This window comes from Polistes fuscatus, unplaced genomic scaffold (genome assembly GCF_010416935.1).
Source record: "Polistes fuscatus isolate 324 unplaced genomic scaffold, CU_Pfus_HIC Scaffold5, whole genome shotgun sequence".
Lineage (NCBI taxonomy): Eukaryota > Metazoa > Arthropoda > Insecta > Hymenoptera > Vespidae > Polistes > Polistes fuscatus.
Window position 1 is genome coordinate 9,739,619 of NW_025113129.1, and position 27,361 is coordinate 9,766,979.

Below are 27,361 nucleotides of genomic sequence, written 5' to 3' on the forward strand. Positions count from 1 at the left end.
TTTATTTTGTTCTTTTGTTTAGAATGATTGCCGAATTGTATTGTTCTATAGGATTTTAACATAATGATCGAAGGAGATAAATATTTTGTTATACTGCAGGTGGTTCGCATCACTGAACATTACCTACGGGACACGTGCTCTTCACATATTCGATATCTGGCAGCTGTCGAGATTAGGATATCGTTCGATTAAGTATAAATTTATTATACGAGTTTCCCCATAATAGCTAATAAAATTTATCTATCATCTCATCATTTTGTCGCCTTTGTTTTATCTCTTCTTTGAAATTTCGCTTATGTTAGAGTTTAGTTTAAAAGTAGAAAAATCCTGTTATTTGAGTGTTCGATGTATTCAATTCATTGTAAGTAAAATGAAGCATAACGGTTAATCCTGTCTAATATGCTACTGGTATACGCAAATTAAAGGGGAAAGAAAGAAAAAATATATTAATTTAAGTAGCAAGGTTGTAGTAATTCTAAGATTTACTTTTCCTTAGGCTAATCCTATTATTCGTTAATCCCTGTTATTCTTTCTAAAAATAGGTTCATGAATCAACAAAATAGTTCTTTTCTACCTACTTTCTAACCCAAAACCACAATAATCATCTTGTCCTAAGTAATCTACACTAATCTGATTTCCGTCCTTAAATCTTTTATAAGACTAATCTTAAGAATTACTTTTGTTCACCGTTGTTCACACTATCTTCTCTTATATGTATATATAAATAGGATATATGAATAACAACATCCATTATAGAACCTTTAACGTTCTTTCCTTTCCAAAGATATGTTGAAACACCTTTTCAAACATCTCTAATTGCTCAAAATTCCGTTATAATAACAATACATTGAGTCTACATTTACCAATTCAAATTATTATTGACATTTTTCTATTTGGATATTTGTTTATATAAGGTGTCCCTAAAGTGTGATCACCTTAATGAGATTTTATATTCGTCCAGATTTTAGGGATACCCTATATATACGTCTACTTAAATTCCTCTTAAACCGTAACCAAATTACTCATGTCATTGTTTCTTTAAAAGATAAAAATTTTATGGGATTAAATCTTTTCATTGTAAATACAGTTTGTTAAAATCAGACATTTTATTTAACAAATACTAAAATTTATTACTAGTGTTAACCGAATGCAGTGTTTTAATATTCTACTTGGCAATTTTTTTTATTACAATGCGAAAAAATCAAAATTCGCCGATGTTCAAAAGAAAAAAGGAAAATCAATTTCCGCTATAAACAATATAAAGATAAGAATACAATTGTCATTACATTCTGTAATCAGAAAACTAATCCTGGTAGTATTAAAATAAATATAATAATATTTTCTTATCTTTATATATATATTTTTGCAATAAATAAAATTAAAAATAAATAAATATTATATTTTCTTATTTTACTAAAAATCAACAAATTCAGCCCTTTAAGTATAATTGCAAAGATTATAGAAATTAATTTAACAATAGACAAACTCGTCAATACCCCTTTCCTGTTAAAAATGAAACAATAAAAATAACAAAAGTATTTAGTATAAATGAAAAATGGGGGGAAAAAAAAGGAAAGAAGAAATTTTGTAGAAAGGTGTTTGAAACGTGAGGTCCGATTAAAGAGTAAAATGAACGTATATGTGTATATAAATAAAAATATACATAGTTCCTATAGACTAGGAATGAGAATGAGAAAGAGAGAGAGAGAGAGAGAGTCAGGTTAACTTTATGAACAACAAGGTAAAAAGAGGAGAATAATGAAGATACAAGGAGGGTGGTGACTTTGAAGAGCCATCCGGCGATGATTAAATCTCTCTCGGTTTATTTGGCCGCACAAAGCTCACCAAGCGAATGGCACAAGATCATAGTAGATGCGATGCCATACCAGAGCGTATAGCGTGCTTTATAATGCAAATAAACCGTCGCATATAGGGGCCACTACTTGACTGCTCTCTGTCAGGACACGTAACAAAGTTTTGGTATTATACCTGTAACGGGACACAGCCGTTAGGTATCCATCCATCTATCCATCCATCCTATGGAGCGCATGAATTTTGGAATAGGTTAAAACAAAAAAATGTCACACTCTGTTAAAGTTAGAACAAACTTTTTCATACAAACTCTACCGCCGGTATAATAATCATGGATAACGCACCGATTCTAAAACTGAAAGAGAGACCAAAACCCTTTTCGTCCTAAAGCTCCTACCATAGTTAACCTTCTAAGGGAGGAACTATATCATAATTTACCATAAACGATAATATTTTATTATAATAACGGTAAATAAATACCGGTAATAAATTAATAATAATTTTCAAGCTTGAATTTTTGATAATAAAAAATTTTTTAAATTAATAGATTTATCCAGCTTAAATTTAATTTTTAAAACATCACGACGAATTGACTAGTCATCCCATTTAAAAGGCTAAAATCATTCGACAACGTATCAATTGAGAATGTTCCTTTCAAAAGAAATATTTACTAAAAAGATTTAGAAGTTCTTAAGATTAATTGTAAGTTAAAACGAACAGAAAAGCTGAATCATCGATAAGATTATCAAATATCTATTATTATCCTTTGACATTTAAAAAATGGTCTAATAGGTCTGGATTTTCTACAAAATGTTTGTAAATCTATTAAGTCGTACTCACGTTCCGCTTAATCTCAACAGCCAATTTGTCTTCTTGCTGTAATACTAATTTGCACGGAATTAATTGCACAATGTATAATCAAGCGCATTAAAGCAATTCTAAATGCTATTTAGAGCTTTATATATATAAATACATAAATACATATATACATACACATATATATACATATACATATATATACATGTTTATATACACATATATGAACAGATATGTATTTGATATACGATATATCATAAACACATAGGTGGATATTCAAATATAATTCTTATAATTATAGAAGCCAAAGATAAATGGATCTCTAATCAGCTTAACTATCAATAAGAAAGTTCTAATGGTATGCTATGATACAAACTAATTAACGTTGATCCGGATGTCTATTAGTCTCTCCCTTTATCTACCCATCTCTTTCCTAATCTCATTCAGGTATTTAGGTGTTTCTCTCCTTCCTTCTTGTTCGAAAATCCATTCGGAAATAGCATTAACGTGAGAAAATAATATTAATATGATAGTTAGATTTTTTGGACAATTTCATATATATATATATATAATTTGTATATTTATTTATTTTTATACAAATTAACAAAATTAATGAAAACGATCAAATTTGATACGTTCAATTCTTAAGACGAAGAGAGAGAGAGAGAGAGAAAGAGAAAAAAAAAAATAAGGATCGTTCCCTTTGACACGATTTTTCTATACCAATCGCTCGTGAGTATAATTGCTAGATCGTTGCATTCGGTATACGTAAAAGGAGTCGAGAAACGAGGTAAAAGGAGTCGACGTTCTACAATAAGCAACATTAAATCTGCAAAAGAAGAAGGGAAATTCTCCTTTCGAGAATAAGAGAGAAAGAGAAAGAGAGAGAGAAAAGGAGAAGAAGTGGAAAGGAAGCAGATACAATTCACAAAGGATTCGTCGGACCAGCCAAAAGATCAAACGGTTACCACCCTCTTCGTCACTTCCGTCAGCCATAACTAACGTACCTTGCTAAAGTGTCGAAAGTTAAATCATCTTCTTAAAAAACAAAACGAAAATATCTCCTCCTTAAATCGTGTGGCTATCTCGTAAAAAAAAACAAAAACAACAAATAAATAAATAAAACTTTTAAGTCGGCTAATTTTGAGAGACGAGTAATAATTTAATATTTAATTTTTAATTATATTATATATCTTTTATATAAAGGAAGGATAAATAAAGAATGTCACCTAAAATAAAAATATTTGCTATTCGTTATTTATGTTTAAATGTTTTCAAAGCAAACTCAAAAATTGAAAGATAAAACGTGTGTCTTATCAAAAAATAATATAGACTTTCAAATATTAAATAATTAATTATATACACGAGTTTTTTCTTGGCATTCTATCTTTTAGTAAAATTCTAGAGATTGAAAAATAAAATTCTAAAATAATTTGATATCATCCCTTCTCATGCTATTTACATATCGAATATCTCGTTAATCTCCTATAATATACATCAGATTCGAATAAGAATTTTATTATCTTATTACTTGGTCTCTCCTAACCTTAGTGAACCAAATTGACGGAAGTCCTTTCTCTTGACAAAAGAGAAGAAAAAAAGTATCACATCGTGAATCGTCGTTTACGTTTACGTATACGTTGTAGACTTTCTTATCGCGAGGGGTTAGGGAGCGGGGGCAGAGGATGAGAGTCGGTTACCAGCGTATTAGAACCGTCATTATTGCCCCCTGAGGCCACGTGTGCATTGTTGTCGTCGAATGTAAAGAGAAGAACTACCACTGAGGCTTATAAGATGAATGAAAAAGAAAGATGGATTTATCTATCTGTGTATCGTAAGATTTATCCTATTTCGCCAACGAAGTCCTTTTGGCGCCACATCTTTTCCTTGAAAAAGGGATCAAAGAAAATAAAATTATAAAAGAAAATACCCATAAAGGGAGGAAAAAGAAGCGTATGATTATGTACGAGGTACAAATAAAGAGATAATTTTCATAACTCGACCACAGAACCGATTATGATTTTGCTTTTGACACACACACACACATAGAGACAGAACCATGCATTGCTATATACGTATCGTAGCTTCCCCTTCTACCCTTCTCTCCTTATTCGCGCTCGCGCGCGCGCGCAAGCCCTTTTCAGTCCACTTCAATTTTATAAAGCCCTTCTACATGAGAGTTTCAGACTTATAAAATGATTTTAAATATTCCCCCATCTAAAATATCTATATTTTTGGCTAGTTGCATCAAATTGTATCGCCATTAAAGGTCATCCGCTTAAAAAGGGCGACGGAAATGCCCCCTAACTGGTCAACTTTATAATACATAGTAGTGCCGATTAAAAACGTACTTACATATACACATATATATATATAGACATTTAGTATGTAATATACTGTGCATCAAGTAAAATCACTTTTTACCATAGTACAGAACAAATTCATTTCAAATTATTTATATTTCGTACTACCGAATTCGTTTATCTATTCTAATAATAAAGTAATTAACAACGATTACATTTTTAAAGTAAGAAAATAAAATTTTTGTTTAAATTATCTTTAACAAATAACAGAGAGAAAAGAATCAAACTACGATACAATAATCTACTGGGTATCCCAAAAATTACCATACCAAGAATAAAAAAATAAAATATAAGAACAATATTAATTCGTTAATAAAAGTTTGTATTATTTTATTGTACATATCAAGATTCGAATTTTCAGTTAGTGTTATATTGGATCTACGATGGATCAAAAAACAATTTTATAATTTGTTTAATTCGATAAAGCAATTTTTAAGAAACCTCTTCTAGTATAATATCAAAGAAAACAAGTAAAAAAAGAGTTAGGATATCGATCGAAATATTAGTAATCGTAGGATCCAAACCCATTCTCTTTTTCAAAGTGATCCTCTTCCTTTTTTTTTCTTCTTCTTCTTCTACTTTTTTCCTCCTCCGTTTGTTAACACTCCCGGAAGGCTCGAATCCTTTTCAGGCGACAACAACGCGGTCGAGCGACTACAGGACAGGTGAAGCAAGGGACGTACGGAAAGAAAGAGGATGAGAAAGAAGAGGAGGAGGAGGAAGAGGAAGGGATAGGCAAGGGTAGTGCAGGCTGAGAAGGGTAGCTGGGGGTTCCCTCACTTTCTTCTCTCTTTCTCTTTCTATTTCTGTCTATCTCTCTCTCATGGTTATATATCAGGAGCGTCGCGTTATTGGCCCCTGAGGCGCCACCGCGCTTTGTTGGATTGCTCACGACGCGCTGGATAAACCGAGGACGAAGAACCGTTGACTTTTATAGGATAAACGAAGTAAAGACTGCCCCACTCGTTCCTTCTCTCTCTTTTTCTCTCTTTCACTCTTTCATTCTCTCCCTCTCTCTTCCTCTCTTTTGCTCTTTCTTTGTTTTGAACATAGCCAGAGCTTCGTGTATCTTCACATTTTACGTCTAATAAGTATTTACTAAAGTAATGTCATATTCTCTTAACATCCACGTGTGTCTACCCTGATCGTATAATGAAATTTTTTCCTATTAACGAACATCATGTATGCAATTTAACGTTACAAATAGATAATCGTCGTTGATGATTGTCATCTATTGTGGGATATATTTATTGGATATATTTTAATTATCATTAATTTAAAAAGATAAAAAAAAAAAAACAAAAATAAAAAGAAACAAAAATAAAGCTAACGTACTCTCATATAAAGTATAGTCGATAGTCAGATAGACCAAGAGAGGAGATCGAAGGCAACAAACAGTGGCTACGTCTCTGCTAAATAAACCGAGCCTCCACCCCTTTTTACGGGGGTTGCTCGGTGCGCCCCAGCGTGGCTGCCGGGATTTTATTAACTTCTGCACAACGCCGGCGCGCCGCCAGGTTTATATCTCTTTCTCTCTTTATCTCTCTTTTCCTCTCTCAATCCGGAGAGAGAAAAGAGAGAGAGACAGAGACAGAGACTCCAACAAACAACCAAATAAAGAGATAGTAATTATTGTGTTTGTACCCAGTTTATTTCTTCGGTCGTGCCTTTCTCTTGCTCACGGCCATCAAACCATCGTGGTCGGGTTTCTCCCCATTTCTCCCTCCCTTCCTTTTCTCTCTCTTTCTCTCTTTCTCTCTCTTTCGTCACCCCTTTGTAACAGAGAAAGAGAAAGAGAGAGAGAGAGAGAGTTTGTGCTAGAAAAACCACAGTACGTTTCTCGCTGTTTTCTTTTTTTGTCCTCGCCCCCTCGTCACCTTCTACTTCGTTCTCTATCCGTTCATTCTTTCCTCCTTTTTTCTATTTCCATTTCTATTTCTATATTTTAAAATATCTTTTTGTAACAAGATAGAAGTCAAATAAATGATTCTTTCAATTTCAATTGTCATCAGGATATTGTAAAATAAAATCCAATTATTGATTGCGATAGTGATTTAAACTTATTCTTTCACGAAATAATTCTTCCAAAAATTGTTCAAAACATTATTCAAACAATTGTTCCAAAAACAAATCATTACATATGTATGTATACACACCCTGCAATTTAACGTTGAATCAAATCTGAACTATCAATCCTATTTTATTTATTTTCTCGATCTTTCCTTTTTTTATTTATCCTTTTTACGAGTAATAGAGAGAAAGAATAAGATATATAATAGTAAGAGAAGAAAGAGCAAATTAGTTTACTTCTCGAGCGCGAAGCTCGTCTCGAGGACGAGCAGCATTAAAAGGACATGAGTGCCGGAGGGAAGGTATAAACGAGGCGGATACCGTGGCGAATTACATATATAGATATCACTGAAGAGAAAAAGACAGATAAATGGATAGATGGATAGTGAGAGGGGACGAAGGAAAAGAGGAGACGAAGAGTAGACGAAGAGAGAGAAAGAGAGAGAGAGGGAGAGAGAAAGGGAGAAAGATGAAGGTGGAGAAGTAGGTACCGGTACACCGGTTAGGAACGTTCGGAAGTCCGATCAGAGCCATTGGCTTTGATCCGTATTGCGTGGATAGCGTCCTGCACGTGGCTGAATGCCACCCCCGTTTCTGCCACCGAGCGTTGCCACCCTAACGTCCTCCTCCTTCTCCTCCTCATCCTCCTCTTCGGGCGAGCCCCCTTCGGCATTCACAGAGAATCCCAAATGATCGTGAAATAACCGCTCACTTATATCAATTCACTGGCTCCTCTTTATAAAGGCGCATTCACGCGTGCCATCCACCGTCCACCACCACCACCACCACCACCACCACTACCACTACCACTACTACTACGACTAGTACCATTACTATCGTTATAGTCATCCCTTTTCACTATCACCCACGTAAACCCTCTTCTCTGTCTTTTCCTCGCACGACGACGCGTGCCTTTTTCTTTTCTTTTCTTCCTCCTATCCCCTCCCCCCTCTCCACCGCCCTTTTTCTTTTCCTTCTTTTTGTTCTACCTTCCGCTCGCCCTTCTTCTTCTTCTTCTTCTTCCTCCTACACTTCTTTCAACCAACCCCTCAAACGACATAACCTCTTCTCCTTCATTCATCCGATCTTCGATCTGCCACCCCTTTTATATTCTCTCAATCTCTCTCTCTCTCTCTCTTTTATACGGGAAGCAACGATAAATTATCATAGTCGATTAAGCCAACCGCGTAGAAAGAAAAAGAGAGAAAGAGAAAGAAGCTTCCCAGTCAATCTCCGAACTTTATCAGATGGCTCTTTTGACGAACAATCTCACCATGTTCTTTTAATCCTTCCTTAGACAAAGGATCAAGATAACCATCGTCAATTGACAGATACATCATAAAACATAATGTTATGAAAACAAAATATCGAAATAAAATTTAGAAAACAAATAATAATAGAAACAAATATTTCTTACCCTTTAGACAATCGAATCGAGATCTCGATTTAATTGTAAGACAGAGAATGATAGCGATTAAATATCGCAACACAAAAAATATCGACGAAGAGTCGGAAGGAAGATGGTCTAAGGGTTCTGTCCTGTTTTCTTTTTTCCATTCTCTCCCGCCCCCCGCCCCGCTCCTTTTGTTTCTCTCTTTTTTTCTTCATCGGTATCTAACTCGGTAAAGAATTCTGACAGTGAGATCTCAAAGATAGAAAGAAAGAGGAGGATGAAAAGTTTGGAGAAGAGGAGGAGGAGAAGGAGGAGAAGGAGGGGGAAGGAGGAGGATTGAGAGGAAATATAATTGAGCGATTTGAGAAGATTTCTACGTGGGGAAAAAGATAAGGGGTGGAACAGGGGCCGCCGCGATAAAGTATAATTATTTTCCGATAGAGTGGACATTATTCAGGAACGAGCGAAGAGTTATTGGCGATATTCATACTTTTATTAAACGACTGTCTCCTCCTACCCCTCTCCCCCCTTACCTCTTACCCTCTACTGTGCTTCATCCTTCAGTGGGGGGCTTTCACCCCCCTCCCACGCGCTCTCTGATTCTCTTTCTCTATCGTCGTGATTCGCAATCGCGTTGTTCTTTCTACTATTTCAATACTCCTTTCCATCCTTTGCATTGTTTTAGATTAATTAATGTAATTAATGTATATTGATAATCGCATTCTCGCAAGTTTTTTCTTTTTCATTCTCTCTCTCTCTCTCTAACTCTTTTTTAATTTTGTTTTTAAGAATTCATTTTTTGTAGAGACAATGAAACAAAATTGAAAAAAAAGAGATATTCGTAATCGATTTTAATATAAAAAAGAAGATTTTATATGTATCCTAAGTATTATGTATACCTATGTATCGCCTTTTTAACAGAAAATCAGCGTATACATAAAACGATCAATGGAGAAAGACTTTTTGATCTCGTTCGACGTCTTAGTATTCTTATATCTATGTAAATGTGTAGGTAGGATAGATATTATTGTCGATGTTCGTGAGGTGTCCTATACCTACCAATATTTCCGCGTGTCTCTCTCTCTCTCTCTCCCCACGACTTTCTCTTCCTACCTTGAAATATTTTACATTATAAAAGGAGCCGCGCCTCGCTGTGCCGATGACACGCTGATAATGATACTCCGCAGCTATTCAGAAGCCAAGTAGCATTGTTAACTTTGCAATAAAACCGGGGGAGGGGGGGTGATGTCGGCGAGAGAGGATGAAGAGAGAACGGGCCGAGAGGCAAAAGAGACGAGGGAAAGGGGTGATGTAGGATGATAAGGGGGAGGGGAAGGAGAGGGAGAGGGAAAGGAAGAGGAGGAAACTAGGGAGGAGGGTGGTAGTGATGATGGAAAGAAGGAGAGGGGGTTAAAGCGACACAGAGAAAGCGAGATCTCATCTATTGTAAGGTAAGGGTTGATAATAGGTTGACATCTGCACTCAGCAGCCCCCGGTTCTAGCAGCTCGTTGGAAACGCAATTAATATTCGTAATTATGTCACGTCTCCACCCACCGAACATCCTACCTCACCAAGCTTCACCAACTCTCTCTCTCTCTCTCTTTCTCTCTCTCTCTTACTTCTGCTCCTTCTCCTCCTTTTCCTCATCCCTGTCGTACCCTCTCCTTTCGTCGTCATTATCACTCCTCCACCCACCACCGAAGAAGGATTTAACGAGATAAGTTACAATTACGACATCGGCAGGACATCTCTTTCTTCCCTTTTCTAGATCCATCGAAATACATCTCTCGACAGGAATAAAGAAATATTTAAAAAGTCGTCAAGACAAGAATTCGATTTCTAAAACGTGAGTTTTTAAAAATGTGATCAAAGCGAAATGAAATTGTGTTTTGCGTTTAAATACCCAGGATGTTGTTATAATATTACGCATATACACGCGTAATCGATAAAAATGTTAAAAATCCTATTTACCCCAAAGAATCTTTCCTCTTCACTTCTCTTATTCTTATTGTTATGCTCGCCACTACGGTCTCCAGCATAAACCTCGGGTCGTGCCTTCGTAATACGCGATAATGAATGTGAAATTTATTTGCGGCATTGAAGCAACCGACCAACCGTTCTTCTCGACTGGACCCCCTCGAAAAACTGTCAGATACAGCTTACCACCTGCCGCCAATTCTAATTGCCATCGAAGGTGTCGCTTCTTCCATTGCATTGCCAAAGTCTTCTATTTTCTATTCGAGCGTTTCCTATTCATCTATTGTAACGAATAAAAATATTTGTTAAAAATATTCCATAAGATATCTTATAATTTTTATCAATTATTTCCATCCGCAATCCTTGCAATTTAGAAGAGTTTAAACTTTCATCGTAAATTTTTAATTAATTGAAAATTTGATCCCCTACCAGTTCTTCAAACAAGTACCTGCAAAAATCGAACATGTCTTCAATTTAAAAGATTTAAATCCTTGTTGTAAAGCGTGTCAAAAATTATTACCAAAAAAAAAAATATATCTTATCTATTATATTATTTCTACATTTTTTTAATTAACCAAAAATTTAATCCTACTAATTGTTCAAGCATAGTACATACCTACTTGTACAGACTAAGAATCCTTTCAATTTAGCAGACTTAAATCTTGGTAGTTATCGATCGAAGTTAAACTATCTACTTACTAACTCTTCACTAAAGCTAAAATATTCCTTTATTATATCTAAGTAAGCTCTAGTAGATTACGCGAATACCTAAGATATTTCCCCATACTCGTACGTATTACCCTTAGTTCGGTACCTTCACGCGTCCCCACCGTCGTCCCTTATTACAAAATATATAATTCCCTGAGACGAGAGAAAGAGAATGAGAAAGAGAAAGAGATGATAGAGAGACTCAATGGGCCGGAAATTACGCAACGGAACTTGCGACTTCTCTCGTCCACCAAAAGCCCGATGTCCAAATAGAAAATGGATTAAGAGCATCGAGCTACAGTTTCGAAGCCAAGTCGTAGATATTATCGGTAATAGCGCAATTATGATAATGGTGGGTAATTCTGTACAAAATTCGGATAGAGAGAAAGACAAGGAAAGAGAAAGAGAAAGAGAAAAATAGAGAGAGAGAAAGATTGTGCGAGAAGGAAAGTGGAAGGAAGAGAAAGAGAAAGCCAGAAATAGAGAGAGAGAGAGAGAAAGGCGGCAGAGAAGACAAAACGAGAAATAGAGAAAGAGAAAGAGAAAGAGAAAGAGAAAGGGAGAGAGAGAGAGAGAAACAGAGTCGAGAGAACTGAGACTGCTAATGAAGGAAACAGTTAGATTCAAACGGCCTCCAATAATTATCCTGCCAGCCATCCATATTATAGTCTTGACAATGCACGAAATTGTTCACACTTCCCTTGACAGTGCATCTAACGCTCTATAGTTCCCGAATACCGGTAGGAGGACAACGAGGAGGAAGAGGGAGAAGAGAACCGAAGAACCGAACAACGATGCTAAGAGAGTGTGAGGTAAAAAAGTGAAGGACGTTTGAGAACTTTAGACTACTGGAATCAAATCTTACACTATTACATTTATCCTTCCACGTCTAAACTTATACATTTATTACATCGAACATAATTGTTTTCCTTCTCTTAATAATAAAACGATATCAATAATCTTCGTAAGAAAAAAAAAAAAAAAAGAAATTTTAAAGTCGTTAGATTTTTACATTTCTTTATTTTCTTCTAATGATCTTTCGTTAATATAATTTTTATTCCATCGAAATGAACTGAAAAGTATATATCTAGCAAGTAGTTATCTTTCTATCTAGAGATATTATCTCTTTCAGTCGATTAACGTTCAGTAGTAGAAGAAGAGGGAAATAGAGTAGTTCGGGGTGGGGGTGATCTTCGAAGCCGAACGAACGTTCTTCACCGCGGACAATTAACCGCGATCAATGAAATTCCCCGCGGCAACCGCGGGAGTCGTTATTATACCACGAGAGTTGTTATACGCGTGCAATTTGCAAATCCCACCCCACGCAGACTCGCGCTCGTGATTGCGGACCTCTTAGGAAATATAATCAGACCGATGAATGCACACACGTCGAACGATAGTCGGACACGTAAATTCATGTCATTCGGGATCGAGCTTGTGGAAATCGCGCAGACCTCCCTTTACCTCTCTCCGCCCCCCTCCGCCCCTCATTCCTCACCCCCTTCTGGCTTGCTCACTCACTCATTCTCTCCCTCTCTCTCTCTCTCTCTCTCTCTCTCTCTCTCTATTTCACTCGCTCTCTTGCAATACATACATACATACCCATCGTTCCTCTCGACATTGATGTGTTGATATTAGTAGAGCTAATTTGATAGTTTAATCAATTTCCGTAAGCCGACGGGAGTTTAATAGTGATGTCATCATTTGCAACGGGGCACAATGGGGTTAATCTCGCTCGACGAGCTAATATTCGGAGAGTTAACGGAGTTTCAAATGCAGCCAGGGCCGTCATTTGCCCGCATCCGTTCGTCGCGAAAGCGTTACGATTACCTACCTACCTACGAAAAGGTGTATATCTCCCTTCATCCCCCACTCCTCCTCCTACTCTTCCACATTTTTTACTCAAACACTCGAAACGCGTATTCCCTCGAAAACTTCTACGACGTTCATCGATCGAATAATAACATAAATCATACTAAACGAACTTCTCAATCTCGTCAAGCAAATCCCGGATCAGTCGAATCATTAAAAATAGAATAAAACTATACCGTGACAGGAATGATCGGAAGATATAAAATTGCAACGTTTAATGCAATGTTAATTTTGTACAAAATAATCTAGTTAATAAGACAAAAAGTATATATCATTGAACGAAATAATATTAACGCGTAAATAAGTCTTTAGGCATTTCATTGGACGACGGGATAAAAGGAAAGAGACCGGAGGAACGATATCCCTCATGATCTTAAAAACATCGCGCTAGAAGAGAGAAGAGGGCTTTGAAAAAGCGGACCCCTCAGATGGGGGACCGTCATTTTTTTCGCCACGAGTAAAATTCGTGCTTAAACGTAAAAGAGGAGGAGGAGAATCAAAAAGAGGAAGATGGAACGAAGCTAACGGGGTAGAGTGAAAGAGTAACAGAGACAGAAATAAAGAATAAAGAGTAAAGAGTAAAGAGTAAAGAGAAAGAGAGAGAGAGAGTGAGAGAGAGAGAGAGAGAGAGATGGTGGCGACGCGTGAGCGGCAGCGAGGGCGGAAAAGGGGGCCGAAGGGTGGGGCGGGGGCGGATTACCACGGCGGCGGAATTAAAGATTCGCAGTCGTGTTTCGCAGTTTTCGTTCGAGCGGCCCTGCATGCGAATCCCCGAGCGGGCATATTAGGTGGAGGTACGCAGTTAGGCAATAACCGCTGTCAATAGAAGCCAGCCTCTCCACCTCTCTCTCTCTTTATCTCTCTCTCTCTTCTGAAGTGGCCCCCACTCGAAAATGCTACTCGCTAAATTAGGTAGGTTATATGGGCTTCGTTTCATTTGCGAGCAAACTTTAATAAACGCTAAAATTGCGTAAAAGAGCAAGGTTTTCAGACGAGCGAATCAGGGTCCCAGAGAGACGTTGGGGGAAAGAGAGGACCCTGGGAAGCTTCTCTCCTTCTCCCTCACTCTAATACTACTGCTACTCTACTCCTACTACTACTCTTCATCCTCCTCTTCCTCATCCACATCCACCTCCATAATCTCCTCCTCCTTTTCACTTCTCTCGGCACATTCACTACGCATACGTGCAGTCATGAAGCGGGTGACTCCAAACGATTTCCCCCTTACGGTTTTTCATTTCCTCCCCGCAGTTTCGTGTCGATTTAAATCTTCGAAGGACCTATTTCCTATTTCCTCATTTTTTAATCTAATCGATCGCTACCTTCCATACTTCCAATAAACCGGACTCCATGTTTGTTTAACTTATTTCTATATACGTATAGAATGTATTCTATTTCTAGCAATAATTTGGAAGATTTATTTATTATAAGAATCGGCAAAAATTTAATAATACAAAATAAATAATATTTGTTAAAAAATTATTGATAATGAATAATTACATATATGTAATTAATTATTTAATTAGCTTAGAATACTCTCTTTACAGGATTTAATTCATGAGCGTCATGTTAGTATCGTTTTGTTTTCTTTTTTAATAAACTTGAAGAAAGAAATATAAAATTCTTAGCTCAATAAGAGAAGAATCCTATTACCTTAGAAATTAGTTACTTTAATTTATCTTTTATATTCTCATTATATCTCTATTGTCAAAAATAAAAGTCACTTTTTGTTGCTTGCAAGTAAAGAGATATGCGGCCATTTTAAATGTTGCGTAAACGTGGATATGTGTTGCCATCTGATGACAAAAAGTAACAACGCTTGCATTCGATTACCTGTTGCAACTACGAGGATCAATCGATAAGGAAGAACATCGATATAAAAGAAATGATAATTATAATAATGAAAGGAAACATTTGTCTTTTGTATATGCAAACAAAAGACAATCGAACGATTGTTCTACGATAATTAATCGATAATTATTTTTCTAGAAAAGTTTTCATTAACAGATGGATCTTCGTACGTGACAACCTCCACGTGGCGAGACAATGATATTATTTTGATCACAAAATTAATCATACTAGTCATAAGCAACGACGTAAATACCATCGAACTAAATGGAAGCATTTTGTAACAATTTCGTTCCATATTAAAAACAAAACGATATACAGAATTAATCATATAAATAAAAATTGTAACAATAATGTCGATAAAGTAAAACACGATAATAATTAATAAAATTTAATACAATGATTCGTCCGATAGTTGGAGACAGCGTATCTTGAGCAGTGATCAATCGAGTATTTTAAGAGCCCTGAGCATCAACACGTGTTTTTAAAATTGTTCAACTACATTGTTATCGAATAATTCTATATCTTTTTCAAGTGCTTCCAAGGAACCATCGTTTGTAGCCGATGACTAATACCTTATTCATAATCAGCTTAAATATATAGTCATAATTAAAGTTCAATTTTCGTCTGGAATATAATGTGAGGAAAAACAATAGTCAGAGCAAATTTACCTCGCAAATCGTCACGGTAGGATTTGATGGTGCATCTCAGACGAGTGAGTTGATTCTATCTAGTATTGAAAAAAAAAAAAGAGAAAGAGAGGGGTAGGGAGAAAAAACTTTATTTCTAATTATTATTGTTATCTAACACTACGCGACATTAAATATGCTATATGTGAAATAGTGTTTACCAAGGCGACTTTAAACGTATTATATCAATGTGTGTTTGTGTTAAGATGATAAAAGAAAACGCCCTGTATTTGTCTACAAGAGTATAAGAGTAAAAATTAAGTATAGTCTGTGGTACAACCAAGTGTTGATTATTTATCTACGTGTAATAAGGAAAAAGTTTATGAATGATTTAACCTTTCGTATGATAATAAATATCGGAAACCTACCGCTTGAGGTTATGTTAGCTTCAATTATTTCAATTATATTTTGAAAAGGTATCCCCGCGCAAAAATTGCCCAGTCATCCAATAATCATAATTTAGTTGTACATATCAATTAATGAAACATTCAGTCAAATCATATATTTCCATTGGTTACGCAGTTTATATAAAAATCACTCTGGTATGTTGTGCCAATCCTAAATAACACGGTATTTGGTCCAATTCATTCCTGATAATGGCTGATGAAGTAGAGGCACTTCGCCTTAATAATGAAGAAATTGAATATATGGAAGCAGAGCTCGATGGGGACGATGATGATGGTTCCGACGGTGTGGTAGTTCCAGAACTTCAGGGTACATTATCCAAGTGGACTAATTATATACACGGCTGGCAAACTAGATTTATTGTTCTCAAGAATGGTACTTTGTCTTATTACAAATCTGAACAGGATAGTGGATTTGGTTGCCGTGGTTCAATAAGTCTATATAAAGCTAATATCAAGGTAGTATATATTAGACTTTTAAAACAGGGATGACAAATAAGTGGCATGTATGCCAAGTTTAATGGCACATGCACGTATACAAAAGTCCATATTCAATCAAATTTTATAGAAAGCACAGAAGGCTATTCAATACAATTATAAATACGAGATAGATAAGAATGAATGCGCGTAATCATTGATATTTATTATATTATTTTTATTACTCTCCTTTTTACGGGTTTGAGAGATCTTGGCAACACCTCCCTAAAGTCAACAGCATACAATATTCTGAAGCAGAACTTAGCTTCAGTGATCAAGCAGTAACTATTTTTTCAATGAGGTGAAGCTATGGACAAAAGATTAGATAGATTTCTAGGAAACTGCACTTTAAGCTATCCAATGGTCTTAATATTTATTATATGTACTTATCTATATAATCTGTACATAGAAGCTGGTATAGGAAAAAGATCACTTTAAATTTCACCATATTTTATAACGTTGATCAAATCTTATTTACTGTCCCTGTTTTAGAATGTATTGGACGTTATATTGTCCCAAAGTAATAGTAAATGCATCCGTTAATTTATTTTATAATTTTGATTTAATTTAATAGGCACATGAATTTGATGAATGTAGATTTGACGTGTCTGTTAACGATTGCTTAGTATGGTATTTGAGAGCAACCAATCCCGAAGAAAAACAAAGATGGGTAGATGTTTTAAAATCATATAAGGTAAATCTTAATTAAAAGCATTTAGAAAAATATATATCATTTATTGCTGTGCTTATATTTATGCATTAATGTAATTATGTATAAATGTAGCCAATTAATATAAATGGGTAAAGATAATGTATGATTTTGCAAATGCATGAATAACATTTCAACTTTCAATGTATTTTTATTAAACAGTCAGAATCAGGGTATGGAAGTGAAAATAGTCTTAAACGTCATGGTAGTGCCATTTCTCTAGTATCGAACACACAGTCCACTACAAGTGCTGGTAGTTTTACTAAGCGTGGTATTAGAGGTTTAAAAGAAAAATTAGCAGAAATAGAAACTTTCAGAGATATTCTAATAAAGCAAATCGATACATTACAAAAATATTTTGATAATTGCGCAGAAAATGCTAAAAATGCTTCTTCAAAAGGTATGGCCTTCTCTTTAATTTTACAATATTACATATACATATATATTACATATAAGTGGAAGAAGATCAAACGAATTGATACTCTTTCGATTGATGTAAATTTTATTCATCATGATTTGCAGAAAATAAGATTGAAAAAAAATTTAATCCAGCTGAACAGTCAGTGGATTTTAAAGGCGAAGCAATTACATTTAAAGCAACAAGCGAAGGAGTATTGGCGACATTGCAACATTGCATTGAGTTAATGATACAACGTGAAGATGCATGGCGTCGTAGATGGGATAAAGAGGTTGAAAAAAAACGAAAATTACAAGAATTGTACAAAACCTTAAAAGACCAAATTACCATGCATCAAAGCGACTCTCCAAGACCTCGAGTTCTCATTCATGGAGGTCCTGATTATGAGGTTTGATTTTTATTATTATCTGACCTTTTCTGAACAAGATCTTCTGCTTACTAGGACGTTAAGCTTATCTTATTACTTAAAATTACTCATTTTTTATATATTTATTTAATTTAATTGGATATACCATCATTTGTTTATACATAGAATGAATAAAACGTTTGATTAATTCATCTGAATATTTGTCACACTATAGATATATTTAGTAATGCTTCGTTTGTTATTTTTAACGGATGTTATTTGTTCTGCGATATTGTTCACTTCATTACATCATTTATACGAAAAGCTTTTATAGATGCTTACCTATGTTTCTGCAGTATTTTCACGTGTGTATTAGAAATTAAAACTTGTACTAATTTAGAGCATGAAATTAGAAAAATGTGTTGTTCCGAAGAAGTAAGTTACAATATTAATATGATATTCATATAGGCATAGAATATATTTTTTTATAAATAATTGATTTACATTTATATTTGTCAACTGTATAACTATAAATATTAATTTGAAAAATTAACAATTTTAAGGAAGGCCCACACAGTGCGCTCTGCGATGAAGAATTTTATGATGCGGTAGAAACTGGTTTAGATAAAATTGATGAAGAAAATCAATTAAGAGATCGTTTGAAACAAAAATCTGTCACCATTTTAACTATGCCTACTACGTCAGCAGTTAAGCATAGGCTTTGGCCTGAGGTAATTTAATTATTGTTTTGATTTATTTTTTATGATAGTATAAAAAATGTGCGTGTGCATGAGAATAATAATAAAAAATATTATAATTATAGATAGAGAAAATAACAATGCAACAGTTACACTATGCTAGACTTGGTGTAGGAGGTGCAGGAGGATGGCAATTATTTGCTGAAGACGGTGATATGCGAATGTATAGACGAGAAGAAGAAGCTGATGGTTTGGTAGTAGATCCACTTAAAGCTTGTCACGTCGTAAAAGGTGTGACTGGACACGAGGTTTGCGAAATATTTTTCGGCCCCGAATATAGAAGCGAATGGGAAGCTACACTCGAAGATATGACTGTAATAGAAAATATCTCCAAGGATACTTTGGTATTTCTACAAACGCATAAGCGAATTTGGCCTGCAACTCAACGGGATGCCCTTTTCTGGTCTCACATACGTAGAGTAAAAGATGATCAAGATCCAGATTCACAAGATTTATGGATAGTATGCAACCACAGTACAGAACATTCTGATTATCCGGTTGGTATTATAAAAATTCAAGTATCAAATACTTTTATACAAATAATAAAATATAAATTATATTGTTCCAGTCAAATGTTGGTAAATGCGTGAGAGTTTACTTGACAGTGTGTCTTGTATGTCAAACATTCATTGACCCTCCGAAAGATGAAGAAGAGATAAAACGAGATAACATAACTTGCAAAATAACGTACTGTTCAGTCGGTATGTTTTACAACGTGCTTTTACATAAACAATTTGAGACTATAATTATAATTAAAATCTGAATTTCAGTAAATCCTGGTGGATGGGCACCGGCATCTGTTTTACGTGCGATTTACAAGAGAGAGTATCCAAAGTTCCTTAAACGTTTCACCAATTTTTGTATCGAACAATGCAAAAATAAGCCAATTACATTCTGAACGTAATTTATAGGATTTAAAACAAATTTTCTATACAATTCCATCTTTACACTTCATTCAAAGTGTCTTGGTAAGGTTCTTCTATAAAATCTGCAAATCTCTTCTAATTGCAGATATTTGTGAAACACTTTTGGATTATATTATAAAGTGTTTTGTATACTATTTTTTTTATTTGCTTGAAATATAATGTATATATATAATATAATATATATACATACATACAGTTTAAGAAAACGAAGAAAGAGAGAAAGAAAAAAAACGAAAATAGGAAAAGAAAGGAAAAAAAGAGAAAAAATGAAGTTATCATATTATTATCTCATCGATAATATCCAAAAGCATGTAAAAAAGTTTATACGCTTCAAAAATCAACTGTATAACGTGTAGTATAATACACCATTTAAAACTAAAAAACTTTTGTCCTTCACACACACACGCGCGCGCGCGCACACATACATACACACATTACACACGATAGCATAATTGCTTGTTGTTTCATTGTTATACAGAATGATATTGAAGTCAAGTTGTACAAATGGAAAAAAAACAAAATTAAATACATAATACATTTATCTACTGTTATGTCGTCTAACCCATATGAGAATGCAAAATTGTATAATACAAATTAAACTGTTATTTTTATTTATACATAAAAATGGTGTACATAAATACATAATATAAAAGTTCCCCCCGCATATATGGCGTAACGCATAATAAAGACTGTTGTAGATTAATCATAATTTGGAATTATTTTATGTTGCCATTGTATTAAAAGCTATGTATAAAGGAATTCAAAATCAATTTACCTTGTACGTTTCATTTCTTTCAAGTATCATATTAAGAGAACAACAACAAAATATATCTGTAAAGATTATGTGTCTTCTTTGCAAACAATTAATTTCTAAGATCTCGAAATTATCATGGAAGACTTTTTAGAAGAAATACATTTACTTCTAATTATTATTTATTTAAGTAACAATAAAAATGAAATGAACACTGAAATATTCTTCCTTATCCATAAATCTACTTTTTACAAGAATAATGTAGACAATCTTTTGACAATTCGTGTCTTTTGTAAAATGTGAGAAAACTTAAGAAAAAAAACTTAAAAAATGTTCTTCCCTCCTCCTCTATACTTTCATAAAATATTTAATACCTTAGAGTAATTAAATTATTAAATGCATGAGGTTTTATCAACTATTACTTAATAGTAGTTTTATATTTTTTTTCTTTTTTTTTATATTATACAATATAAATCGCTTATTTAATTGATTTATCTACGTTTTTTTATTTCCAACCTATGAATAAATTACTATGATGTATATCTATAGAAATAGAAATAAATCAATCAATGTTTCTTCCTTAATAACAATTTCAGCCATTGCACCGATTATCAAGTTCATTTTACCGAAGTTAGGATCTATAGGAAACTGTCGTCTTTCTTTTCTTATTTATTATTTTGGCAGAGAAGCAGCTATATGGCTTCGATAATAAATGTAAAATTTGACTAAATGAAAAAAAAAGATGATATTTATAAAAGTTATATTTACAAAATTCGTTTTGTGGAATGCATATAAAAGAAAAGCTCCAGAGATTACGAATTGTGTTAAAATAGTTTGTACAGTATAAAATAATCCTGTAATTCCAAGTAAAAAATTTTCTATATTTTTTATAATGATCCATCCGATTATTAATTGTACTTAAAATAAAAATTCATTTAGTTCTTCACTTTCCCATTTGAAGAGATCTTACAGGTTGATTATATAGCTCTATTAATTGCACTAATCTGCATAACCAAAATAAATATTCTATTTGGCATGACATAGCCCTTACAGCAAACTCAAGCATTTTGTCTGTCTGTCTTATATTATCATTCAAGTAATTTGTAGTCTGTAAAACAACTTGACTATATTTCAATGGCGACCGCATCACTTTTAGTCTGAAGAAATTTAACTTTTGTTTCCTGTTGCACCTTGCACTAAAATAACATGTCCTTAAGATTCATAGGATCCTAATTTCTTTAATACACTAAGACCTTTCTCTTCGTATTCTTCTTTAGTTATCCATACAGAATCTCGATCCTTCGTTATTTCAGCTAATACAGCACCACCCATAAACACCATATCTTTGCGTCGAGGTGAATCCTCGATTTTGATTTTAAATTTCTATTAAACGTAATAAGAAAATAATTATTTGGAGAAATCGTATTTTGCGTGGAGAGATAATAAATATTATAATTTATTTACGTTAAGTTTGGATGTATCATTCTTGAGAACTTTCTGCAAATAAAGTTGCTTGATCTCTCGTTCAAGTCTAGATGGAAGTCCTGGGTACATCGTACTTCCACCGCTAAGAACAATATGTTTGTACAGTTCGCTTCTGATATCGATATCGGCTGCTTGAATTGTACTAAATACTAGCTCGGCGATTCCCTGAGCTTCAACGTTTATTAAACGAGGTTGAAACAATGCTTCTGGTGCTGAAAATCTTTCACCACCTACTTTTATCACTCGACCATCTGGAAGCTTAAAAAAACTATTAACAATGATGAACAAAAAACTAAAATAATTCATAGAATTTGACGAGTATTAAAACTTAAAATATTTTATTTTAAAATTACATAGATCATTGAACTTACTGTATAAGATTCCACTAAGACAGTAGTTTCGCGAGCTAGTTTTTCTTCAGTTTCAATATTATATCCAATATAACATAATTTCTCTTTAAGCATTCTGACCGTTTCAAAATCAGCAGAATGGTTAAAGGCATATCCGCGTAATAAAAGTAATTTTATTAAATACATAGTAATGTCACGACCAGCAATGTCTAATCGACGCGTCAAATGAGGCAAAGCATATTCCTCAAATACTGGACAAATATGTGTTACTCCGTCCCCGGAGTCTACCACAACCCCACTAATTAATCCTTGAGCATATAGTGTAAGCACAGCTTGTATCGCAATATATGTTCCAGCGAATCCATATTTTTCAAACATCACCTAAAAAAAATAATAAAAAGAAAAACGTTATTATGTGAACATTATTAAGTAAATAATGAATTTTAAATAATAAAAAAATAATATTTTTTACCTCAATCATTTTCTCTCTATTCGTGATAGGATTCATTGGCGGTTCAGTTAGCAAAATTTTACATTCTCTAGGATTAATATTCATTTTTTCTTTTCCGAATGTATAATCCCAAACATGACACATATCCTCCCAATTTCTAATAAAATATTACGTTTTTTTTAATTAAATAAATAAAAATAAGAGAAATTACATATTAAACTCTTTACACATACCTAACAATTCCATTTTGCATGGGATAACTAATTTCTAACATGGAACGAAGTTTACTCGCTTCATCTCCGACCATTAAGTCCTGTTATAATAATTCATCAAATACGATTAATAGTTTTCTCAATAAATTAAAATATTAAAAACTAAAATGCAAAGATCATTGTTACTGTTGAGATAAATTAAATAGAAAACTTTAGATTATGAATGATCAAACATTGCACATGGCGCTTGTGGATGTTTGCTCACATAGTATTGGTATTTTACAAATTTTATTATACAATATTCAGACTTAAAAACTCGTATAATCTTATTCATTGTTATATGCCTATAAATTGCCAATCTAAGTTAATAACACTTATACCATTTTTAATATGTGATTAACATTATATTAGAAAAATAAAAATCATTGTAATTATTTAAATATATTTTTTACAAATTTATCGTGACTGTAACAAAAATATAAATAAAACGAATAATATAAATGGAATGAAAATTACTTAATTTGATTAAATAATGTTAAAATTTGAAATATATATATTTAGGAATTATTTCAATTGATTAATTAATTATTAGAGACTACATCTCCATTTATATTCACTAAGAAAAGGAATTATTATTATAAACATTTTTTAATGATCAATCAATGAAATAGATGTACAAATTAGCATCAAAAATACATTAAACTTACAGGCATGTTAAGCACATCCTACGAGAGCAAATGTAAGCACACAAACATATTAGATATTTTGTCAAAAGCACAGTATATACACACATACCGATGTACTAAATATGGGCTAAAAAACCTAATAACAAATGTTTCTCCTATTTTCTTCTTTCGATAAATGAAGACAAGCAAAAGACTTTCAACAACAGCATCAAATAAATTGATGCATGAATATAACAAATTAATACAAACTTTAATTCTGACAACATAATGTCGAGATGAAGTAAAAATATTATAATAATTATATAGATAATAATAATCTTACATTTGTGATATACATTCCATTTTTTTCAAATTTTTGTTAATAAAAGTCAATTTTGGTTAATAAGTTCAAACTCTTACATTTATATTTATGTCAGTAGAAAAATATAAATAAGCTTTTAAACGCAATCTTTTTTTTAATTTCATCGAGCCACACGTGGTAACATTATAAATTGACTTACACGAACACAATATTCTTGCTGAAAATATAATTTTAATATATTAATAACTTTACTTATTATATATAAATATATTTTCCAAAACTTAACAATTAATTTTTTTTCTTTATAAAATTGCTAAGAAAAAAAGATTGTAATAACGTCTATTTGCTTGTAACTTTGCACGAGGATAAATAATCAAAGATAAATATGGATTAACTATAAATCAATATTTCATTAATATCGATACAAAAATGAAGAAATCTGTAATATGTGTTCCTTATATTTAAGCATAATAATTACCAATTAATTTAATTCATTTTGATCATTATTTTTTACTGAAGAAAACTGTAACAGTGTCTATTTTTAATATAAAGTAATGGAATAATAGAAAACGAAAAATAAAAAGAAAGTAAGAAATGAGTAAAAAGAAATAAATAAATAAAAAAAAATGTAATCACTTCCAATAAAAGCTAACTATAAATCATATATAGATGTATGTTAATACATGTTTTAAATTAAGCGCATTATTATAAACAAAAGTAAAATATATACCTTCACGTCGATGTCTCCTATTTTGTTAACTGCCCTTATGATTGGACGTCCAACTATCGAAGGAAATATATGAGCAGGAAAATTTGCTCCTGCATATCCACATTTAACGAACTAAAACAATGAATCAAATTAGGAACAATGGATATCGAAAGAAAAATATGGAAATGTTATTTTTATATAACATTTATGTAGTTTAATACTTGATGAGAGAGAGAATGAGATGATCTAAAATATTAATATATTAATATCTATATATTAAATATTCTTTCTATATATATATAGGACAATGTATTTAGAAAAAAGGGAATTCTAAACAATGTATAATATAAAAAAATGTCAGTTATAAATATGCTTACCCCCACTCCATAAATAATATATTAATAATTATATATTGAACATATATATATATAGAACAATGTATTAAGAAACAAAAAAGGACTCAAAAATATATATATTAAAATAAATGATATAATTATATATATTCTTACCCCGGTTCCATTATCACAGACAATAATTTTTCTTCCCTTGCTATCCATTTTATAAAACAAGAGTCAAATACGTTTCACAACCCTTCACTTTCTAGATTCAAATAATATTTATATCGCACATTCCGTGAAATGACTAATTCTTACAGTTTAATAGGGCGTTACCGGCATGACAGTATACGAATAAAGGAAATGTGATTACTATACAATAGTATTTTGCGATAAAATCCAAACAACAATATAATACCACTAGCAGATGTAACTTATCTTCGAGTAGGTAAGAGTGTGATTTACTTGATAGTCGATTTTTATCTTATCATGAAACAACCCATTGGTCTTAAACACAGTCTTAAGCTCATATTGAATTAGTAATATGCACCAATATTGCACTGTTGTAGAATAGTTGATTTTTTTTAAGTTCCATTTACAATGCATAAACTAACGCGTGCATCTGTAATCCTATTGGCTAGATTTTGTTCATTGTCTAATCGAATTATTAGCGGGAAGTTTGAATTTGCGTGACAATTAGATCGATTTCAATTTTATATCTAGAAACATTTTAAATTTTTTATTTCAATATCTTTCACATTTGTTTAAGTTTATTTTTTATACAATTCGTTTATAAATATTTGTTGTACCTTATAATTTTTTATTTTTTTTTAATGTATTCATTGAAACTTCTGTATTAGGTTTGACATTTGTAATATTTGTAATCTCTTGATAAAATAATTTTATTACCTACAATTAATTACGAAACTTAAATGACGAAATTATCTCTTTTATAAATATTTATCGAAATGGTTTAATTATGTCGCATAACCTTGATTATAGAATGTTTTCAATAATCGTCCTTGATTTTTTCTAAGTTACCACTTTTTCTAGTTAAATATTCATAAATATAAATTACTTTTCTTTGTATAATACTGCAACAGTTATAAACTGTTACAATAGAATAAGCGTGTTTTAGAATTCAACTTGCAGTTAACTGTCAAAGAATTTCCTTAAAATGGCCCAACCAATTGCTTATTTAACAAGAAAAGAATCAATATCCAGCTGTCACAGATTGCACAGGTATCAATAATTTATATCGGTATATATGAATACATTTTTTCTTATACTACAAGATTAATAAGATAACAAGTATCATTTTTAATAAAATTTAATTTTGTTTCATTGTTACAGCCATCAGCTGAGCGAAGAAGAAAACAGAGAAATATATGGAAAATGTAACAATTTTTGGGGACATGGACATAATTATACAGGTAATTTCCATACTAGCTTTATATTAATTTATAAATACTAATATAAAATAATGTTATAAATACTATAAGAAAAATTTCAATGATTACAGTTGAAGTGACAGTTCGTGGACCCTTAGACCCTAAAACTGGTATGGTTATGAATATATCTGATTTAAAAGTATACATGAAAAATGTATTGATGGATAGACTGGATCACAAAAATTTAGACAAAGATGTACCTTATTTTAAAAATGTTGTATCAACTACTGAAAATTTAGCTATATATATTTACAACGAATTGAAAAAAGAATTGCCTAATCCAGATTTATTGTATGAAGTGAAAATTCATGAAACTGATAATAATATTGTTTATTATAGAGGAGAGTAAATGTTTCATCTATTTCTTAATATAGAAAAGTTTATTATATATTTTCTTATATATTATATGTGTTTTTAAAAGATTTAACACATGTTTAATATATATTTTTAATATCTTTATTAATCTTATTGTTACACGTGTATTATATATATCGTTAATTTTAATACACTGATACGAATCTTTTACTTATATATATCTTTTCTAAGTTCTAAGTACGCAAATTTGATATTATATATGTATATGTGTACATAGTATACACTTATATATAAATAATATATAACTACAAAATATATATTTTTTTCTTCTTATTCATGCTCAATAATGCAATATACTTTTAAGACATATAGAAACTTGCAATATTCTATCATGCACTTTTATGGAATACTATACGATAGTTAAATATCACGACATATGTTAGTGTCATTTCATTAAGTATAATATAAATTAAAATAAATTTTCTTTAAGACGTTCGCTTTGAAATATTCATTTCAATTACCTAAATAAAAAACAATTCAATTGTTTATACATATTTAAGTTCAATTCTCAATTAATGTACTTAAAATTTTATAAATAATCATACATTTAATAAGCTAATTATCACATTGTTCTTTTTAAACAAATTATATACGATAAAATATTTAAATAAATTTTAACAATTAAATCAATTTAAAAACGAATTTAAATAAAAGATTTTTTAAATCAA

At 32.3% G+C, this 27,361-nt stretch overlaps 3 protein-coding genes and 1 long non-coding RNA gene across 8 annotated transcripts; 2 read left to right on the plus strand and 2 right to left on the minus strand.

Annotated features, from left to right (window-relative positions):
• Positions 1-5,555: 5,555 nt before the first annotated feature.
• Positions 5,556-7,827, minus strand: LOC122521968. The gene is made up of 2 exons (XR_006304960.1): positions 7,774-7,827; positions 5,556-5,645 (listed from the first exon to the last, which is right to left on the minus strand). It is a non-coding gene; the product is annotated as an uncharacterized LOC122521968 (long non-coding RNA).
• Positions 7,828-15,274: 7,447 nt separating this feature from the next.
• On the plus strand, positions 15,275-19,761 carry LOC122521915 (ceramide transfer protein). 2 transcript variants are annotated; one of them, XM_043642659.1, is made up of 9 exons: positions 15,275-15,965; positions 16,072-16,412; positions 17,005-17,124; positions 17,302-17,539; positions 17,662-17,945; positions 18,467-18,634; positions 18,727-19,158; positions 19,230-19,362; positions 19,432-19,761. In XM_043642659.1, the coding sequence occupies exons 2-9, from the start codon at positions 16,146-16,148 to the stop codon at positions 19,557-19,559; spliced, it is 1,770 nt and encodes a 589-aa protein (XP_043498594.1). In that variant the 5' UTR covers positions 15,275-15,965; positions 16,072-16,145; the 3' UTR covers positions 19,560-19,761. The 2 variants fall into 2 exon arrangements, with proteins under 2 accessions (XP_043498594.1, XP_043498595.1); XM_043642660.1 differs by having other exon boundaries at positions 15,275-15,575.
• Positions 19,762-20,181: 420 nt separating this feature from the next.
• LOC122521916 (actin-related protein 2) lies at positions 20,182-25,442 on the minus strand. 4 transcript variants are annotated; one of them, XM_043642661.1, is made up of 9 exons: positions 25,042-25,442; positions 24,554-24,664; positions 24,023-24,040; positions 23,544-23,561; positions 22,858-22,937; positions 22,646-22,781; positions 22,195-22,554; positions 21,803-22,081; positions 20,182-21,721 (listed from the first exon to the last, which is right to left on the minus strand). In XM_043642661.1, the coding sequence occupies exons 1-9, from the start codon at positions 25,087-25,089 to the stop codon at positions 21,551-21,553; spliced, it is 1,221 nt and encodes a 406-aa protein (XP_043498596.1). In that variant the 5' UTR covers positions 25,090-25,442; the 3' UTR covers positions 20,182-21,550. The 4 variants fall into 4 exon arrangements, with proteins under 4 accessions (XP_043498596.1, XP_043498598.1, XP_043498597.1 ...); XM_043642663.1 differs by lacking the exon at positions 23,544-23,561; XM_043642662.1 differs by lacking the exon at positions 24,023-24,040 and having other exon boundaries at positions 25,042-25,441.
• A 521-nt stretch (positions 25,443-25,963) lies between these two features.
• LOC122521917 (6-pyruvoyl tetrahydrobiopterin synthase) lies at positions 25,964-26,691 on the plus strand. The gene is made up of 3 exons (XM_043642666.1): positions 25,964-26,109; positions 26,221-26,300; positions 26,390-26,691. The coding sequence occupies exons 1-3, from the start codon at positions 26,045-26,047 to the stop codon at positions 26,665-26,667; spliced, it is 423 nt and encodes a 140-aa protein (XP_043498601.1). The 5' UTR covers positions 25,964-26,044; the 3' UTR covers positions 26,668-26,691.
• Positions 26,692-27,361: the final 670 nt, after the last annotated feature.

Excerpts from the sequence above, each read along its gene's own strand:
- LOC122521915 (XM_043642659.1), top strand. The coding sequence starts at position 16,146 with ATGGCTGATGAAGTAGAGGCACTTCGCCTTAATAATGAAGAAATTGAA. Across the intron at positions 17,125-17,301 it reads ATGTTTTAAAATCATATAAG|TCAGAATCAGGGTATGGAAG; the intron begins GTAAATCTTAAT and ends TTTATTAAACAG. Across the intron at positions 17,540-17,661 it reads TAAAAATGCTTCTTCAAAAG|AAAATAAGATTGAAAAAAAA; the intron begins GTATGGCCTTCT and ends CATGATTTGCAG.
- LOC122521916 (XM_043642661.1), bottom strand. The coding sequence starts at position 25,089 with ATGGATAGCAAGGGAAGAAAAATTATTGTCTGTGATAATGGAACCGGG. Across the intron at positions 24,665-25,041 it reads TCTGTGATAATGGAACCGGG|TTCGTTAAATGTGGATATGC; the intron begins GTAAGAATATAT and ends TCATTGTTTTAG. Across the intron at positions 21,722-21,802 it reads ATGATACATCCAAACTTAAC|AAATTTAAAATCAAAATCGA; the intron begins GTAAATAAATTA and ends TACGTTTAATAG.
- LOC122521917 (XM_043642666.1), top strand. The coding sequence starts at position 26,045 with ATGGCCCAACCAATTGCTTATTTAACAAGAAAAGAATCAATATCCAGC. Across the intron at positions 26,110-26,220 it reads AGCTGTCACAGATTGCACAG|CCATCAGCTGAGCGAAGAAG; the intron begins GTATCAATAATT and ends TCATTGTTACAG. Across the intron at positions 26,301-26,389 it reads ACATGGACATAATTATACAG|TTGAAGTGACAGTTCGTGGA; the intron begins GTAATTTCCATA and ends CAATGATTACAG.